Here is a 20,322-nt window from a genome sequence, read left to right as displayed (position 1 = left end):
CACAGTATTAGTATGGTGTTCCTAATAATCCTTTAGGTGAGTGTATATTGTAGTGCTCATACATTAATTAACACTCATGAGTTGTAGAGACCTTGAGTATTTTTTATTTGTTGTTCTAAATATTGTTAATTAAAACACAAATAAAAACAGAAAATACATTATTTGGGGGTGTGCCCTTTTAACAATCATATACAAAGAATAAGTGCATCCAAAAACAGAGTACAGACTTAAAAAAATGACATTTGATATAATGTATGGGTAACAAGTTAAAGGAAAAACATGAATAAACGAGTGGAGGAACATAACAAATGCAGATGCTTCCAAACGGGGGTACTGTATGATACAATAAGCAATAATGTCCATGTATAAATGTTTAGCAGGTCCAGTTGACCTTGATTTTGGATCAAGATGACCAGAGGAAAGGATCGAAGTGACTTCAAAATATAATTTATTGTTGGGTTTCTTCCAGGATGACAAGAACCCCATTCCCAGGGCTCAAGGGGTTCACCGAATGGTTTGATGTATATGATAATTACGTGAATCATATGGTATGGCCTTCAAAGTCTCCAGATTTCAACCCAATTGAACATATATGGTAGATTTTGGATCGAGCTGTTAGACAGTCCTCTCCACCACCATCAGCAAAACATCAAATGAAGGGAGTATCTTCTATCTGGAACAATGGTGTTCTATCCCTCCAACAGAGTTCCAGAGACTTGTTGAATCTATGCCAAGGCACATTGAAGCTGTTTGGGTGGCTTGTCATTGCCCAACACCTTACTGAGACAATTTATGTATTTTTTTTCCGTCTGTATGTATACGTCGAACACGCAACAAAGTCACCACAATGGATGAGTATGTATTGGGTGTTATTTATAAATTAATAAAGGTGTAAAAGTCTCCAAATAAGAGAGGAAGTAACTTAACAATTCAGTAAGACAATTTAGCTGAGGTTTATTTTTCCTATTTTGTTACTTTACAACCCAGAGTTAAAATAGTTTTTTAGGGGTTTGTATCATTTGATTTACACAACATGCCTACCACTTTGAAAATGCAAAAGATTTTTTTTAACAAGAAAGAAAACCAGAAAACTTGAGCATGTCCAGCCATTCACCCCCCCAGAGTCAAAACTTCGTAGAACCACCTTTTACTGCAACTACAGCTGCAAATCCCTTGGGGTATGTCTCTAAAAGCTTGACACATCTGGCCGCAGGGATTTTTGCCCACTCTTCAAGGCAAAACTGCTCCGGCTCCATCAATTTGTATGGGTTCCGCTGGTGTACAGCAATCTTTGTCATACCACAGATTTTTAATTGGTTTGATGTCTGGGCTTTGACCAGGGCATTTAAATGTTTCCCCTTAAACCCCTCGAGTGTTGCTCTAGTAGCGTGCTTAGGGTCATGATGGAAGGTGTCATGATGGAAGGTGAAGCTCAGTGCCAGTATTCAATCTCTGGAAGACTGAAACAGGTTTACCATTATTCCTTCAATTTTGACCAGTGTCCCAGTCCCTGCCAATGAAAAACAGCATGATGCTGCCACCACCATGCTTCACTGTGGGGGTGGTGTTCTCTGGGTGAAGAGAGGTGTTGGGTTTGCGCCAGAAATACAGTTTTATTTGATGGCCAAAAAGCTACATTTTTGTCTCATCTGACCAGAGATGTCCCCATATGTTTGGGGAGCCTCACATGCCTTTTGGCATACATCAAATGTGTTTGCTTATTTTTTTTCTTTAAGCAATTGCTTTTTTCTGAGCACTCTTCGGTATAGCCCAAATCTGTGGAGTGTACAGCTTAAAGTGGTCCTATGGACAGATACTCCAATCTCCGCACTGGAGCTTTGCAGCTCCTTTAGGGTTTTCTTTAGTCTCTTTGTTGCCTCTTTGATTAATGCCCTCCTTGCCTGGTCTGTGAGTTTTAGTGTGCTGCCCTCTCTTGGTACTTTTATTGTGATGCCATATTCTTTCTATTTTTTAATAATGGATTTACTGGTGCTCTTTGGAATGTTCAAAATTTCTAATATTTTCTATAAACCAACCCAACTCTACTTCTCTGCAACATTGTCCTTGACCTGTTTGTTGAGTTCCTTGGTCTTCATGGTGCCGCTTGCTTGGTGGTTCCCCTTACTTAGTGGTGTTACAGACTGCTTTCAGAACAGGTTTATTTATACTGAGATTTATATTTACATTTTAGTCATTTAGCAGACGCTTATCCAGAGCGACTTACAATAAGTGCATTCCTCTTAAGGTGTCTTGGAAAACCAACATCTGACAATCATAATAAATACTTTCCTTCATCAAGCCATTAGTTGGCAAAGTCAGTGCCAGAGAAATGAAAGTTAAGTAAATTCGGGTGGTGGGGGTGGGGGGATACACATGTTAATTAAGATACTCATACAAGAGGTTTTTAGAAGATTGGCAGGGACTCTGCTGTCCTGGCTTCAAGGGGAAGTGAGTTTTGCCTTGGCTGAGTGGGACATGCCCACCTGCAAGGGTTAAGTGGCCAAAAGACATGAACTGGTAGATGAGAGTGCACAGGAAGGGTTGTATGGTTTAAGCATAGTCTGCAGGTATGGAGGGGCAGTTCCATTTGCTGTACCATAGGCAAGCACCATGGTCCTCTTGTGGATGCAAGCTGCTGCTGGAGGCCAATAGAGCTTGTGGAGGAAAGGAGTGCCATGGGTGAATTTGGGAAGGTTAAACACAAGACGGGCTGCAGGGTTCTGGATAAGTTGCAGGAGCTTGATGGCACAAGCGGGGAGCCCAGCCAACAGTGTGTTGCAATAGTCCAGAGAAGAGATGACAAGTGACTGGATCAGAACCTAAGCCGCTTTCTGTGTAAGAAAGTCGTATTTTGTGGATATTGTACAGCATTCATCTACAAGAGTGAATCACTGTTTTGATGTTTGCAGAGGATGACAGGTTCTTGTTGAGTTTCATGCCAATGTTCTTTGCGCTCTGTGAGGGGACCACCGTGGAGTTGTCAACTGTGATACATAGACCTTGGAGCGAGCGGCTCCATCTTATAGCTCCTTCACAGCTCCATCTTATCAAGGTTAAGCTTGAGGTGGTGTGCTGACATCCAAGCTGAGATGTCTGCCAGGCATGCAGATATGCGTGTTGCAACCTAGAAATCAGAAGGGGGAAATGAGAAGAATAGTTACATATGATTAGTGAGGGTCCAGAAGATTGTTCTGGGACAGCTAAGAAGAGAGTTGGTTAGAAACAGCATGCTCAATCGTTATAGAAATAAAAGGAAGAATGGTCGGTAGTTTTGGACATCAGAGGGATAAAGAGTTTGTTGCTTGAGGAGGGGGTGACATGAGCTGACTTGCGGTCAGAGGGAACACAGTGGACAGGGAGGAGTTGATGAGGAAAGTAAGGTAAGGTAAAAGGTCTATAGAAATGGTCTGGAGAAGAGGGGAAGGGATAGGGTCAAGAGGACAGGTTGTTGGACTAGACACAGGACTTCATCTGAAGCGGGGGGAGAGAAAGAGTTCAAGGGATACGGTAGTTCACTGACAGGGGGGACAGAAGCCTGAGCAGGTTGAGTGAAAGAGGAGCGAATCTTGTCAAACTTAATTTTGAAATGGTTGGCAAGAGCGTCTACTGATAGGGAAGGAGGTGGACGAGGGGGAAGATTTAGGAGAGAGGAAAAGGTGGCAAAGAGTTTCCTTGGGTGAGAGGGAGATGCTTGAAATTTAGAGTGATAGAAATTGGCTTTAGGAGCAGAAACAGAGGAAGAGAAGGTAGAGTGAAGTGAATGAAAGGATGACAAGTCTTCTGTAAGTTTAGTTTTCTTCCGATTACGCTCGGCAGCCCACAGCCCTGTTCTGTTAGCTCCGAGTGAGTCAGTCAGCCATGGAACGGGAGGGGAAAGCCGGGCTGGCTAAGAGGACAGAGGTAGTTGAAGGAGGTGGAAAGAGAGGAGAGTATGGTTGAGGAGGCAGACTCAGGAGACAGGAGGGAAAAGGAGTTGGTAGAAGGGACAGATTATAAAATAGAAGAGGAAAGAGCATTACTATCTGGGAAGGAGTTGAGTTAGCAGTGTTAGAAGACAGAGGGAGAGGGAATGAGACAATGCAATGATCAGAGACTTGGAGTGGTGTTGCAGTAAAATCAGCTGGGTTACAACATCTTGTGAGGATAAGATCAAGTGGATTGCTCAGGGGACTGAGATCATGTGACAGATCATGTGACGCTTAGATTGCACACAGGTGGACTTTACTAATTATGTGACGTCGGAAGGTAATGGGTTGCACCAAATCTTATTTAGTGGCTTCATAGCAAAGGTGGTGAATACATAAACATGCACCACTTTTCTATTTTTCCTTCCACTTCATTGATTTTGACTATTTTGTGTATGTCCATTACATGAAATCCAAATAAAAATCTATTTAAATTCTAGGTTGTAATGCAACAAAATAGGGAAAACTACAAGAGTAGCAATTACTCATAAGACATTGTTTGTGACATTTGCCTGCACAGAAATGTGATGTGTAAAAACCCATCTATATTATGCATTTTCAGTGAATCCTTCCAGTTAGTCCCATGGTTGGCAAAAGCAAATAGACTGGCTTATACCGCAAATCTTAGAACAGATAAGTGCAACACAATGCATAATATATTGGTAATATACCACAAATAAGCGCTAAGCTGTGTGCTGTGTCTAGGCACTACTGAATGCACTGTGCATATGAACAAACCCCAAAGATGTCTTTTACCTATTATAAATTAGTAATGTTATCTGATGTCATACCTGTGGTATACATTCTCATGTACCACAGCTATCAGCCAATCAGTAAAAGATAATAAACTGGGCAGTTTTAATCCTTAATCCTTATTTGGCTGATAGCCATGCTATATGTAAGAAATAAGGCACGAGGCATTGTGGTAAATTGCCAATGTACAACAGCCAATGCCTTGTCTTATTGCGTTTATAAACCAGGCAGTTAGAGCAGTAAAAAGTTACGTGATGTCATATATCAATTTGCAATGCATCATGCCTAAGAAAGCTCTTAGCCTTGGTATTTTGGCCATATACCACAACCCCTCCTCTGTGCCTTATTGCATACTTATACTGTATAATATTAACTTGCTGAGGGAAGGAACGTGTTGCACCCAGTGATGAATGAAAGGAAACTGTGATTACTGCACTTGAAAATGACAAACTAAGATGTTTTCATTTTTGTCAAAAACAATTTCATTTTAAAGAAGCACCTTTAGCTGGCCCGCCCATTATAACATACACAACTTGACAACCGCTGATATCATGTCACTGTGTGGGACTGTGGGTCATTTGACTTTGTAGGTGCCATGATTCTAGTTTGTGAGCTAGGCAGATTACTACCTGGGAAGGTCTCCCACTCAGAAGTAAGAGATGGGAATGTCTCCCCACTGGAAACCTGAGCTAGAGGAGCAGGGGAATCGATCAAATAGCGTACCTCTAACTTTGTACTTTGTACTAATGCAATTAGTAAAATCAGTCACACTACAAAATGCTACCAAATGAACAACAATTCATTCATAATACTGTAAATACATAGTTTCACAGACATATTGCTGCATTTTTTTCTGGTTTGTGACTCTTGGTTGACAGTGCTGGGGGATGGGTAATGCATTGAGGCTCGAGTGCTAAATCAACATAAATGGATAAGAAAAGGTTTAAGCCTATCAGGTGCCCAGTTTTGGAAAAAATAGGAAAGGAGAAACTCGCAAACGATAAAGGTGTGCAGCCATGTCATCTTGTCATGAGTATAATGTTATGCATGTAATGAAATAGGCTAGTATAACACTAATGTTTGTTAGCCTATGTTGCTTGCTACGCTATTACACATAGGGCCATATTCCATTCCATACTCTGTTTCTTGTCCAATTAGCTTACATAACATTACATTTTTAGTTTTATCATGACAATGTGTGTAGCTTGCAGCAAAACGATTATAACCTAACTAACTAACTAACACATTATTGACTTGGTTAACTTTCATTTAGGTGACATCACAAAGGTTTTCTGTGACGGTAATGAGTAGGTCCTGTGCTCAGTAAGAGGAATTTCTAATGCTGTAGGCTATCATAAAATATGTCTATGTTATGCTGATATTTTTGTAAGTTTTGTCATTCTTAGAATTAGCCAAGGAAGTTGTATGGTTCATATGGTTCCTATTCTGAAAGTTTGATAGATTGTGCACAATAATAATTGTGCAACAAATATATTTAGTTTGTCAGACTCCCATACTGTATTTCAATGCAAATTCAGGGGCACTTCTGAAAGATTTCAGAGCACCCTCTGGCACTGTCCAGGATGAGGAGCCATCTAGGCTTTGTGCATTTTTGTTTTATTTATGTGTTATATGTTAACAATAGGGTAATAGTGTAATTCTTTCTTTTATTAGTATTTTACATATATTACAATTTGTTTCTATTTGTATTTGTTACTTCTTTATGATATGTATTGGTCTTATTTTGGTCTATATTTAAATTTATATGGGGAGGGATGGGGCGCTGAACGGGGGTTTGTCCAGGGAGTCATACAACCTAGAACCGCCACTGGGTAATAGCGTCATGGCTTTTTCGGCGTTATCGAGGATTTCTAATGGTTAAGCAATTTCTGTCTATCTTCATACTAACTCCTCATCGTGTGCACCGTGCACATATTTTTCCCTACCTGTTGGTTTTTTAAAGCACTTCAACAGAATTTGGGTATTTTACATGGAATAGTTCACTATCATACAATGAGGGTTGGCATATTTTGCTGTTGATATTACTTTTCTTGTTGGATAAAGAAAATTAAACGTGAACAACTTTTTGTTAAATAATGAAATATGTGTATATAACCGAAGATGCAGCATCTCAGATGCGCTTTTCTCTGTTATGCTTGCCCATCATAATGATACTTATAAACACACCCATGAACACAATTCTGCACTCTAATTGGTTTAGTAATGGCGTGTTCATGTTATAGGCTTTCCTATTGGTGAACGTAGAGCGAACTGTGAGGACTCATGAATGGTTGATTGACATGACACCGGCTACCCCACCCTTGTTGACACTACAGCCAACCTCAATGCTTTACCCACTCAAGGAACTTGACTCAAGTAGACTGCCAAGCCAGTCATGTGGAAGTAATTGAAAATTGACGTTGGAGATGTGGGTTTATTGTCCGAATCACTTTTTTTGATAAAGAAATACTTACCTACATTTTATTGTTCCACATAATACCCACCTAAAGGATTCCGAAAGGAAGTGTTGTCCCTTGTCAGTCCCCGCGCTCCAGTCCCCGCGCTCACTCAACTGTCTATTCTCTTCAGTACAACTCTGTACCCACGTTGGATTAGAGCGTCACTGGGCATCATCCGATGCTGAAGGACTCGAGGCCGGTAAACGAACGTGCCACATTTATCAGGTTTGCGCGGAATCTGTAAATGAAACGACGAATACGAGAGGAGATTTGGCTACGGACATTTGTTTGTTAGGGTGTCGGAGGCACATCTGTATTTGTTTGAAATCCCCCGATACAAATCGCAGAAGCAGTACGCTACGTTCCATCGCACTGCCTGGCTCCACAGATATCTGCAGTTCTTGGTCGGTGACTATAGCTACCTAAGCAACCATAATATGGATATTTTTATAAATACGGTAGAAACCTGTGTGCAAGCGTTTTGTTGCTTGTTTGTTATGATCTGTTAACCTTAGTCTTGCATTGAACATCTGACCGCTAAACCCATTCATCTTTAGTCAGCAGTATCAAGGTGACGGATGGAAGTAAGCTAACGCTAGCTAGCCACTGGACTTGTGAACCAGCTCACGCTAGCTAGCCACTGGACTGTAAACCAGTGCGGAGATAGCTAACTATGGCTAAAGCTTTGTGTCGTGGAATGTACGCTAGCTAGCTAGCTGTATTGAGTAACTACTACTGTAGTTAACGTTAGCTACCATGAATGATTTGTTAATAACTAACCTCCGAGTCCTAGAAATGATGAGTGTTATGCATATGTAATGTGTACCACGGGCTTACACCATGTATGTGGGTGGCCTTGTCTTTGTCAACCCCTGTGGTTGACACAAGTAACGGTTTTTAAAAGCAAACAGCGGGGTAGAAGCGCTGTCACCGGGTAGTGGTGCTGAACAGAAAGAACTGATTGTGTCGCTAGCTAGTATGGGACTAGCTAGCTTTGTAGCTAGCAGCACAATATAGCTAGCTAACCCCCCAGATTTTATCAATGGTGTCTAATAAATTTTTATTCGCAATAATTCTGTTATATGTGTATATAGGTGTACAGTCATTATTTTACTTTTTTGGAGGCGTCGTTTTAACTATTTTGGTTGCTATGGCATTTTTAAACGGACCCAGGCTATTAGACTGGGCAAATTCACCTCCTCATCTTCAATTTAACAAGTACGTCCTGACTGGATACCGACCAATATCGTCAGTCCAAGACTGTATCAGAAGCCTTTTTTACCTGCACAACGAATTGGGAAACATATACACCCATGGTGAGTGTTCTTTTTTTAGGATGAAGATTACTGGCTAACGTTGGCTCACACTAGAATGATGAATATATTAAGGTTTGCCCGCAACACAGATCTTCATTTGCAATAGGGCTGCTGCCCCTAGCAGTGTACTCATTTTATCAGGTAGCTTGCCGCTGGCAAATCAAGTTGTTTCATAATAAAATGCAACAGCAGAAATAACAGTTTTACTAATGACAAACATTATTTGCTCAATTTAAGGTTTTGGTAGCACGTGGGCATCTGTGAGGTACTCCAGGTATGTTATAATTATTCGCAATGGACATTAATTGGACCAGTTACGCGTACGCTATACTTTCAGTACATTGGGTCGAGAACAAAAGCACCGCTGTCTAAAAAAACGTCTTCATGGTTTTTGATTGCATGGGAGAACATACCTTAATTATGCCTTAAGAAATACATTCAGAGAAAAAAATTTACTTGCAAAAATGTTCGTGCAGAAAAATAGACTACACAAAAGTATGTGTAATTGACGAAGATTAAATAGCACCGGGCTATTTTATACTTTTGAATCGATATATACACCTTGTTTAGAGTAGCCTAGTGATCACACTTCACACCTCTTTGAGGGTGGAGCTGGACAGTATTGATATATCAGTAATATTTTGGTTCAGCACCGTGGAAAATTAAAATAATCTACCTTCCAAGATTATTTTAAGCTGTTTATATATAAACTATTTTAGTATGCTGTGTTTAGTTTCTTAAAAAAAATATATATATTCCCAGTAAGAAGTAACGTGGCATGTTGCTCAATTTCATCTGCGGGTGTAGAATACTTGTCTTAGCGTCAGGGCTGCACGATGAATCAAATTATTTTCCAAAAACGTAAAATCATTGCTACGATTTTAGATTCCAAAAAATGTGAACGATGAAGTTGTTTGTCCGTGATACATTTTTCATTTGTGTGCTACATCAAATTTGCGGTATGCCAGTGGTGGTCATTTCTCGTTATATATAGAAGACCAAAAGATTGTGTTAGCGGTTTGGGAAGTATTTAATCCCTTAATTAAATACACACACAGAAATGGCAGCCAGAGACTACGCAGTTTAGGCCACCTGGATAGTTGGCCAATGTGACATTCATTCTGCAAGATGTTATTTAATTCTCCATTGTGATACTGTCTAAAGTCCATTGCTCATGTTTCTTGTCCCAAGCAAGTCTGTTCTTATTGTTGTCCTTCAGTGGTTTCTTTGCAGCGGTTGGACAATGAAGGTCTGACTCACACTGCCTCATCTGAACAGTTGATTTTGAAGTGTGTCTGTTACTTGAACTCTTTGAAGCATTTATTTGGGCTGCAATCTGAGATGCAGTTCATTGTTGATTTCTGAGGCTGGTAACTCTAATTAAGTTATCCTCTGCAGCAGAGGTAACTCTGGGAGTTCCATTCCTGTAGCTGTCCTCATGAGAGCCAGTTTCATCATAGAGCTTGATGGGTTTTTGTGACTACACTTGGAGAAACTTTCTAAGTTCTTGACATTTTCAGGATTGACTGACCTTCATGTCCTGAAGGAATGATGGGCTGTTGTTTCACTTTGTTTATTTCAACTGTTCTTGCCATAATATGGACTACTACAGTACAGACATGATGATGGTCTTCTGTGTACCAACCCTACCTTGTTACAACACAACTGATTGTCCCAAACACATTAAGAAGGAAATACATTTCACATATTAACTTTTAACTAGGCACACCTGTTAATTACATTTAAATTCCAGGTGACTACCTCATGAAGCTGGTTGAGAGAATGCAAGTTGTGCCAAGCTGTCATCAAGGCAAATGGTGGCTGCTTTGAGGAATCTACAATATGAAATGTGTTTTGATCTGTCTAACACTTTTTTCCCTGCATGATTCATATATCAGTGTTATTTCATAATGTTCATGACTTCTATATTATTTTACAATGTGAAAAATACAAAAAAATTAAGAAATACCCTTGAATGAGTAGGTGTGTCTAAACTTTTAACTGGTACTGTATAAAAAATGTATAACTTAATTCTTAAAGAATATATTATAGTTGTGTGACTGCTTTCTTATTGCGGTGTACAGACCTCAAAGCCTGGCCGGAGATGTTATTGAAGTGTGCTCAGGATTTGTATGGATCTGTTTGAAATAGAGCAATATGTTTTCACCACAAATGTGTCGCATAACGTTCCCTAGGCCTACTCCTGAAGAATCAGTATGTACTGTATATGTTAATGAAATAAGAGATTTTCAGAATGTCACTAATTACTATTTTTAATTGGGCCGAAATGACCCATTTGCTCAAATTGTATGTTAACGTAAAATCTAATGAGTAATCTTTCATACAAATGTATGGTATGCACTCTAAAAAGAACAAAATGGATTTGAACCCAAGTGTGCCATGTGCATACTTTGATGCAAATCCAACCTTGCCAAGTCCTAAAGAATGTACAAGTAGAAAAAAATTAAGAACTGGGAAAACTCTTAGAAACATTATTCTCATTGATAAGGACATGAAGGCACTGAGCAATGCAATGGGGAACTTTGCCTCCATGCCTTTGCTACTGTATCAGCCTGTGCTGCCTTCTTTAGGTTCATGTCTTGGACCAGACGAATCAGGTGTGGACATGGCATGGATGTCTACCAGTTGTCCCAGGATGCAGAGGACTCCCTTGTTCTGCCATTTTCTGCCTTTTTTGTGTGTGTGTGTGTGTGTGTGGGGGGGGGGGGGGGTTACACTGGTGTTTGGCACCCATGGAAATGAGGCATAAATTAAACAAATTTCAGCACATCTCAAAATCTGGTTCAGTGCAGCAACAATTGCTGTTAATGCAAAACAAGTACCCATAATGAGAGTAAAGATTTTGCTATTGTACCTATACAAAATCTATGGCAATGTTCATGACCCTCTTTTCAAACAGCCCTTATTTACCACTTTCTTACAGATAAGCGTGTTATGTGGAAAAAAAGCAATGTCCGTTGCAGCAATCATCTGACCGTTTTAGCAATTGTATTGGTACATAACAATATTTGAAAACCAACATTCTTGTAGTGTAAGTGACTTCATTGTGAATGAGCCCTTCTTAACTCTGTCACCTCCTCCCAACAGGAATCCCTCTGCTCTGCTTCCTGTTCCTCATCCCACTCAACTTTCCCTGGTCCCAGATCAGTGTCACATGGCTAGGCGTGGTCCACTTCCTGGCCTGCCTGGCCCCACAGCTGGGCTCTGTGCTCTACCACCTCTTCATGAACCACGAAGGAGGAGAGCCTGTTTACCACACCCTCCTCACCCTCGACATGTGCGGCATCTGCATGATAAACACGCTGGGTAAGTGGGGGGGTAGCAACTATGTACCACTCTGCCGTTCCTTCTTACAACCCCCACCATCTTCATCTCTCTCCTCTCTTTCTCTTGCCACCTTTTAGTTTTCTGTGAACTCTGGCTTATTGTGTAATCCTTTTTCCATTCACATTTATTCTAATTATCTTGAGTATGCGATTAGCAATAATGCATAGGGTGTATAGTAATGATGGAGTCAAAGTAAGAGGGTTCAGTGTTTCACAAGGGAAAGGCTCCATTAGTAGTTCCCATTTATTAACATAGCTGCGACATATTCCCATTGCCACTCAAAAAAAAGATCATATAAAATGTTTTAAACTTGGATCTAAAATATTCATTCCTGGATGTTTCTCACTGTTTGTAAATGCTCCACTTTCATGGTGTAATGGGCCCACTTGTTGTGGCCATTATCAGTCCAAAACCACTTGAAATTTCATAGCTGACTGTGATATTATGGTAATTCAACTTTTTTGTACCTATAAACAACATATTACAAAGCAATCCCAGAATAATTGCTTGTTATTCATCCTTAAATTACAGAAACCAAATAAAATGTATTTAGAGAAGATAATGGAGCTGAACATTTTGAAAGGAGTTTTTGGATGGATCCTGGAAGGCTCACTCTGCTGCTGCTGGTTCCTTCTCTCTGGACCACAGGGCAATGAACACTGTATCAAACGCATGCAAGCACCGCTTATTTGGCAGTCAAGAAACTGATTGAATGTTCTTTTTTCATCATCATTGCATTCATATTTAAGGGGGTAGACAAACCTGGTAAATGCAAAACAAAGTTGCCTACTTTCATCACTGTAGATTATTTCCCCATGTTTGCCCTAGCCCTTGGGATATTGAGGCAGAGCACTGAATAAGATCGGTGGCTGTAGGACTGGGAAGTCATTCTTAGTTTTGTTTATTTAGGGAGTAGCCCGAGCAAAGCCATGTATGCAAACAGATTGCTCAAGTCTCTACTAGAAGGTTTTCTACTGTAGCAGAGTGATTTGTCAGGTCATTGGTGTTGCGTTTGTAAGACCTAAATGCTCTGTGATACACCCCATGAAATGTCCAGATACCCCAAACTCTGGTTGCTAGAGATGTTTGATGATGGTTTTATAATTATTTGACTTTCTAAGTATGACCAATATTTAAATGATCTCCCTATGCATTTCAATGGAGACAAGACCTTTTACACCTTCAAGCTAGAGAGACCAAACCACCTTAAAATTCTTAAACATGTATCAACTATGACCTATATACATTTGTGTTATTTCTATAATTAGCATTCATTTACCTTAAAACAGTAGGTCTCAAACCATTCAAGGTAACCGGGCCAATCCCACCTAGTTTCACAGCAGTGTAATTACCTGGGTGTGTTTTAACGGTGGACTGTCTCTGACTCTTTGCGTGCTTGCCCCAGGAGCCGTGCCCATCGTCTACAGCACGCTACTGTGTTACCCGTTCACCCGCACCGTGGCTCTGCTCGTCTACATCCTGCTTTCCAGCTACGCCATCTACTCAGCCATCACGGCGCGGAGCAGCGTGCGCCGCCTGCGCTCCTTCGCCTGGCAGGCCCTGTTCCGCTTCTCCTTCTTCCTGCTGCGCTGGGTGGGCGTGGGAGGCGGCAGCCCCACGTCGCTGCAACACTTCCTCACCATGGACGCGCTGGCCGTGCTGGGCGGGATCATCAACATCTCGCGCATCCCGGAGCGCTTCCGCCCGGGCCTCTTTGACTACTGGTGCAACAGCCACCAGATCATGCACGTGCTGGTGGTGGGCTCCATCCTCTACCTGCACTGGGGCGTGCTGGACGACCTGCTCTGGATCAACAGCCACCACTGTCCCCCGGACTGAGCCCGACCTGTCTGGAGGAGGACCAGCGGGTAACCCGGGTTTAGGACCTCTGGGGAGGGAGGCGAGGGTTGCGAATGGAACATGGGATGTGCAGTGTTTTTGAAGGGGTGCATGGGAAGCGAGATGAAGGGTTTTTCTTAATAGGAACTGTGTAGGCTCTGGCACGTGCACACACTATGCATGTCCATATCTGCGCCTAGCAAGGATGTTCATGTGTGTGTCCACCTTTCCATTACACACGCATGGCTATTTGGGTTAGACGACACACACGGGTTGGATGTTGGCTCACGGGCCATCGCGAATTGCCATTCATACGCAAACTCAGAACGCAAACACGATAGCGGAGCTGGGAAGGTTACACACAAAGGGAGATTTGAGGTGCACACAAATGTCTTTATTAAAAACATGATCAGGTGCACGTGAATTTACACTTGAGCAATAGCTGACTTGGTTGATTTACTTTTGACTGTCAGTAACTATTTCAACCTATGGCTCTTGTTGGTAGTCGATTTGTCGGTGACACTTGAGTTATCCTCAAGATTGACCACGTATTTAAAGAAATGATATCATATGCACTGAGCAGAAAAACTCTTTCTGAAGTATTTTTCTGATGTCATTCTATTGCAACCTATGCAGCATAGCATATCAACTCTGGAACCCACACACTCAGCGACACACACACTGTGTCACATACATGCCCATAATTCACAGGTAATGCACACAGCTCTCCCAGACCTGTCAAACAGTCCTATGGAACTACACAGTGTATGAGGCTATTCTCCCTCTCTTCAGTTCGTCCATTTTTGTCATTTTCTCTTCCCTCCTTTTGTTTGTCTCGAGTCTCTCTGTCTCTGTGGTTATATCGGGAGTAACTGGGTATGGGGGAAGGGGTTCATTCCTTGGCTTGTTAGTGCTGTTTTTATTTGGTACCAACCTGTTACTGCCCTGCAGTCCACATGGGCTACTGTAAATCCTAGACTGAACAAAGGTTTATTGTGCCAGTGAAAACACAGCCATTTTGAATAGGGTATCATGTCAGTTTATGCACAGGTTTATTTTAGCTCTTGTTCACTTACAGTACTATTTATTACTGGTTGATTTTAATCTGTTGAGACAGTACATTTTATTTATTTATTCATAATTTATTTAAATTAACTAGAATCGTCAATTAGACTCTGTTAATAACTATTTTTTTTTTTTAATGTGTTTTATTCTTGTTGATTGTAATTATAATAATGTTTTGCACATTTCATATGGTGAGTAAATCAAAGCGCACACTCGTTCAGTGAAAACGCATTATGTCCTAAACTACGCTGACAGTTGAGGTGTGTAAAACTCTGTATACGTCTCTTTTCTAATGTCCGTGCAGGCGGGTAGTTCTGCCGCCAAACAGACTCCAAATGTTGAATATGTTTAGTGTTGGATCGACACTTTCTGAGATAGATTTAACATTTGGAATGCACTGTTATAATGTTTATCTCAGCTTCTATAGCCTAGTGGGGTTGGCTCCTGTCTCGCCCCTGAAAGAGTGGAAACAGCTGACGATTAGGCTAGTTCATTTAACTGCATGACTGTTGGAGTTGAGATGATAATTTGGAGCGCCAAAGCTGGACGTTTAGTACTACTTAACACAGCCCAGCTTGACTCTCTGCACTTCCCTTCAAGGTGCAGCAGTAAAAAGCTGACCTTTCAAATACAGTGTTATTTTATAAAGCAACAGCAAGCCTGCACAAATGAACCCCTGATCCTACCACCACTTTTGGAACAAGAATAACCCGTAGCAAACATTAACTGGTTATACATCTTCAAAGGAAAACTGTCATTTGTGGCCACTGGATTCATTTTAGTTCATGCTCTGAGGAATAGTACAATGTTTACTTTTGGAGTACTTTATGGTATTGTATTGATGTATTTGGAAGGTTTACACCGAATGTTTTTCTTTTTAAGTCTGCTTTGCTTTTGACTAGTCCATGGGGGAACTAGGTAATGTTGGTTAAAGGTTAATCCATGTTTCTGTTTAACAATTGTAGCCTGGTGCAAACACTCACTCGAAATGCCACTTCGCTCACAAATTGCCAAATGAAGTTTTATGGGCCTCTGTTGTAGCACATACTTTGCTCACATTGAGTCAAAGGCGAGGGAGAATTTCCCAGCCACTCCTACACAGACCTCAACCTGACCTTTGTTAGTGGTATACCCAGTTTACCAGCCCCCTCAAAAATCACCCCTCGTGGTGACTCCATTATTACTCTGGCCCCTTGTATTGCCATGAGCTGAAATTGTATTAAGGTGCATTGAATGAAATTGATTATTAATGCATGTTTGTAGGTCTCAAACAAAAATGAATTGTCTCACAAAAGGACTTTAACATAGTATTAGCTAAATGCTTGTGCATTGTAACATATGACACATTATTTGTCAGTCACTCCAGCTAAGAGCTTCACATGCTGTCAAGGCAGTGGCTCGTATGTGATTAGAGGGGAACATTCTACAGTATATACTAGTATAGGAATGTGAGGGACTAGAACAGAGGCAATACAACCATATCAAATAAACTGCACTGTTTATTTCTTTATTTCAAAAGGGCTTTGGATCAAAGTGAATAACAATAATTAAACTTATTTAAAGTCCATATAAATAATGTAAATACATGTATGTATGTAGATTATATATACATACAGTGCAAACCATATCTAACGCTGAGGTTTTTTTTATACATAATGTAAGGGAAAGATAATATGGACCAGGAATTAAATATGTATCAGTAAATGCTCTAGTGAAATGGGAAATCGACTGAGGGCGGGTACTACTGTGTATTTAATATCGACCACATCTCTTTGTTTAACTATTTACTAAATGTACGTGAACATGGATCCAACTGAGTATTTTCAGTGCTGTTTGAGAGAAGGGTGACCCGGTGGTTTTGGGGAGATCAGGGTTTGGGAACGCTTTTTTTAATGGCCAGAAAAGCCGGGAGATATGGGGGGGGGCATGTGAATATCGCCGATTACAACTGGATATCTATGCATTATCAGATACAAACACATTCACTCTGTCTGAAGTGAATGTTTCTTCAACTGGTATGTTTCTCAACTGTCACAAAGAACAAAAGGGGCCAGCTGGCTCTCTACATAATGCCACCACGCAACCATCCTGGGTCCTCCACTTCTCAGGGTGCCATAGCCGTAGCTGTTACATGGAGGTCAGGGGTTCCTCTGTGAAAGATGGCTTTTAGAGCCACAAACCACAGGTGCCATGGCGAAGGACTCCTGAATACGGTGATTATAGTGCTCTTAAGGTCTAGGGCACAGTAATACTAGTAGACCTAGTATAAGTGGGTAATTCTCACAAAACTAGTTTTAACATGTATGCTGCAAAAATCTGTTATCATTCTGAGGTCTACCGGCACAGATACACTACACGCATCGCATTGTCTCGCCGTCAGTGTTGTCTCAATGAGACATTCCCCCTTCTACACCTGAAATCCACCCAAATCAACATGTAGACACATAAGCGCAAGCTTCAGTTATTGGGAATTGAACCTCGCCCGTTTGTGAATCATGGACACTGCTGTTGGAGATGATGTGTCTTGAGTGGTATATCAGCTGTCATTTATCTAGAAGGAGGCATTCCTTAACGGCTGATGGAAACAACTGATGCTTAATGGTTTTGGTGTAGCTGTCTGGCGATCGTTTTTGTTATTATCATTAATTTTTTCCCCCAATTTGTCATTTATGAAATGTGTCCTAATTTGAATTCCCTTGTTATTTTATAAAACTGTACTTTGGAAAAACCTACCTAAAACAAAAAAATTCTGTTTTGTGAGAATGACCCCAGAACTGATTGTTTGGGTGGTCTCTGATAAAAGAATGTGAAAGAGATTTTAAAAACTAGTACTGTGGAAACTGGATAAAAAGGGAAAATGAGCTGAAAACCATTTTAGGTGGAACCAGATCAGCCAACTGTCATTGTGCTTGTCTGTATGTTCTACTGTTCTATGATTATAACAATTACATGATGTATGAAAACATTAAGAAATGGAACATGATTGGTATACCACTTTCTTTTAATATATACATATATATATATATATATATATATATATATATATATATATATATATATATATATATATATATACACAGGTGCCGGCTAGCCTGTTCATTATTATTTATAAAGGACTTACTGTCTAAAATATTGTTATATGATAACAATGATACTTAATATTAATATTATTCTGTGGAAGATTGGTACAAATTATGATACTATCTAACTTGTATACAGATAATGAGTCTTTTTGGATGAAGGGAGCTTTCTGGAGGGTCTGTCTGTTTCTCTGTTAGTCCTTGTCTTGGGTCTGTGTTGGTTTGTCTTAATGAAATGAAAGGCTGTTCATTTGTCCCCATCTGGTGGGCATAACTTATTATTGTCAGTCCATTGGTTGTTGGCTTCCCGCCAACCATTCTTTATCCGGCAACAGGAGACTGTGATTAACTGGCAGGCCCCTACTCACATACTACTCACATACTACTTACCCTTAATTACATCCTGAGACTGACCCAACTCTGCATGTTCAGGGTTGCACAAACCAGTGTATCCTATGGACCCTGTATGTTTTGTGTTTATTAGCAGTTTTTAAGATCTCACACTTTGTCATATGTCTTTAAATGTTTTGTTCTGTCTGTCCTGCTCCATGTATGGGTGCAAGTGACACCCTTCTGTGCCTCACTGACCAGCATGTGTTCTCACCAACACCTCGGTTCATGTATTGCCATCTCCCAGTGTCTAGTCTGTCCACGTGTCCATCTGTAGTGTGTTGGAATATACAGACAGGCCCTCCCACTCATTAGTCTCCAGCCACGATTGTGCAATAAACTGAAGTCTATATTTTTTAAACCAGCCTATGGCCTTCCATTTTGTCTTTTCCCTCATTTGCGTCCTTGTTTGAACCATATTACATTGTACAGTATTTTAACTGCTGAGGTGTTTTTCCTGATCAATCCATTATTGTATGTAATCCAGACCAGTAAGAGCATTGCAGACCTAAAGTGCGTTATTAGATACTTTGTTTACATTCTCTGTCACTTTATTTCCAGCATTTGACAACGCATTTGCATTTGTTACAAACAAGTGAAAGTCTAAACAATGTTTCAAATTAAAACGGAGATAACTGCATTAAAGATTTGGCAACATAGGCCTAAACATAAGCCGCAATTGAAGCGTTCAGTTATACTGAAATCAATGAAGTTGTAAGTCTGTGCAGATCATTTTTCTTCATTGTGTTTTTTTGTGAGAACATGTGGGCAGTAGTGTACCTAACCTTGATTTGGTGCATTATTATTCAGTAATAAGCCAAATCAATAGTCTATTTGCAGCTGTTATGTAGTTGGGTACAATTGACAAGTGAGGTGAAAAGGAGTGAAAACAGCCTGTTTTTCTTCCCAATTTCATGATGTCTAATTCACAATTGCCTTGTCTCATCCTTCTAGCAGGTTCAGGAGACATAGAGATAAATGTGTCCTGTGAAGCACATCTTGCCAAGCCGCTCAGCTTCTTCTTTTTTTTACTCAACCTTTACGTACTGTTGAGACACGTCTCTTATCACACTCACACACTTGCTTACACAGGAAGTATTTGCTGGAACCTATGTGCTAGGAGGGGAGCTCATCGGGCCAACAACCATGATCGAGCATTCAGGCTTCCAACCTGCCACAATTAATCTTTAGAGCAAGAGAGAAGGCCAACCTGTCCGACAAAAATAACTTACAGAAAATAATGACAAATGATTTGGACCATGTTGCATTCCAGACCATGCCCTCACTCATCTTTTTTCATCATCACTTCCACTGATCCCTAAGTAGATTTGCCTGGTGTGTCGGCTTGGATCATTCTTCTGCTGCCCTTGTCCTTCCCGCTTTGTGTAACTACTGTTGCCCCATCCTGACACAGATAGGATATGAGCTCCCGTAATATCGGATATGAGCTCCCGTAATATCGGATATGAGCTCCCGTAATATCGGACATTATCTCCCGTAATATCGGATAAGAGCCCCCGTAATATCGGATATGAGCTCCCGTAATATCGGATATGAGCTCTCATAATATCGGATATGAGCTCTCGTAATATCTGATATGAGTTCCCGTAATATCGGATATGAGTTCCTGTAATATCGGATATGTGTTCCCGTAGCTGTGGCTTATGAATAATTCATTTAAATGTTAGATGCCTGATCAAAAATGTTGACCTTACTGAAATGTTGGTCTTTCAGTCAAATGTTGACATGCTTATTGCATCTAAATCATGGCTGTGTGAGGTGGTAGTGGTGGTGGTATCGCAAATCATGTAGTCTTCTAAAAACATGTTACTGAACTGGGAAAAAAAGTTAAACTTGTATAATGTATACATTCATTCCACACAGACTGATATATTTCAAGTGTTAATTTCTTTTAATTTTGGTGATTATAACTGACAACTAATGAAAAACCCAAATTCAGTATCTCAGAAAATTTGAATTTTGTGAAAAGGTTCAATTTTGTAGACACCTGGTGCCACACTCTAATCAGCTTATTAACCCAAAACACCTGCAAAGGCCTTTAAATGGTCTCTCAGACTAGTTCTGTAGGCAACACAATCATGGGGAA

The 20,322-nt window shown here is 40.5% G+C and overlaps 1 protein-coding gene across 1 annotated transcript; it reads left to right on the top strand.

Moving 5' to 3' along the window:
- Positions 1–7,083: 7,083 nt before the first annotated feature.
- On the top strand, positions 7,084–17,731 carry paqr4a (progestin and adipoQ receptor family member IVa). The gene is made up of 3 exons (XM_010874139.3): positions 7,084–8,493; positions 11,602–11,820; positions 13,247–17,731. Exons 1-3 carry the CDS (start codon positions 8,220–8,222, stop codon positions 13,678–13,680), a joined length of 927 nt encoding a protein of 308 aa, XP_010872441.2. The 5' UTR covers positions 7,084–8,219; the 3' UTR covers positions 13,681–17,731.
- Positions 17,732–20,322: the final 2,591 nt, after the last annotated feature.

Source organism: Esox lucius, chromosome 11 (assembly GCF_011004845.1).
Source record: "Esox lucius isolate fEsoLuc1 chromosome 11, fEsoLuc1.pri, whole genome shotgun sequence".
Taxonomy (NCBI): Eukaryota; Metazoa; Chordata; class Actinopteri; order Esociformes; family Esocidae; genus Esox; species Esox lucius.
The sequence above is the reverse complement of the archived record's forward strand: the minus strand, read 5'-3'. Positions and strand labels throughout refer to the sequence as shown.

What these genes read in the sequence shown, in the direction of transcription:
- paqr4a (XM_010874139.3), top strand. Translation starts at nt 8,220, where the DNA reads ATGGTGTCTAATAAATTTTTATTCGCAATAATTCTGTTATATGTGTAT. An exon ending in GGGAAACATATACACCCATG is followed by an intron (nt 8,494 to 11,601) that starts GTGAGTGTTCTT and finishes TCCTCCCAACAG; the next exon opens with GAATCCCTCTGCTCTGCTTC. An exon ending in CTGCATGATAAACACGCTGG is followed by an intron (nt 11,821 to 13,246) that starts GTAAGTGGGGGG and finishes TGCTTGCCCCAG; the next exon opens with GAGCCGTGCCCATCGTCTAC.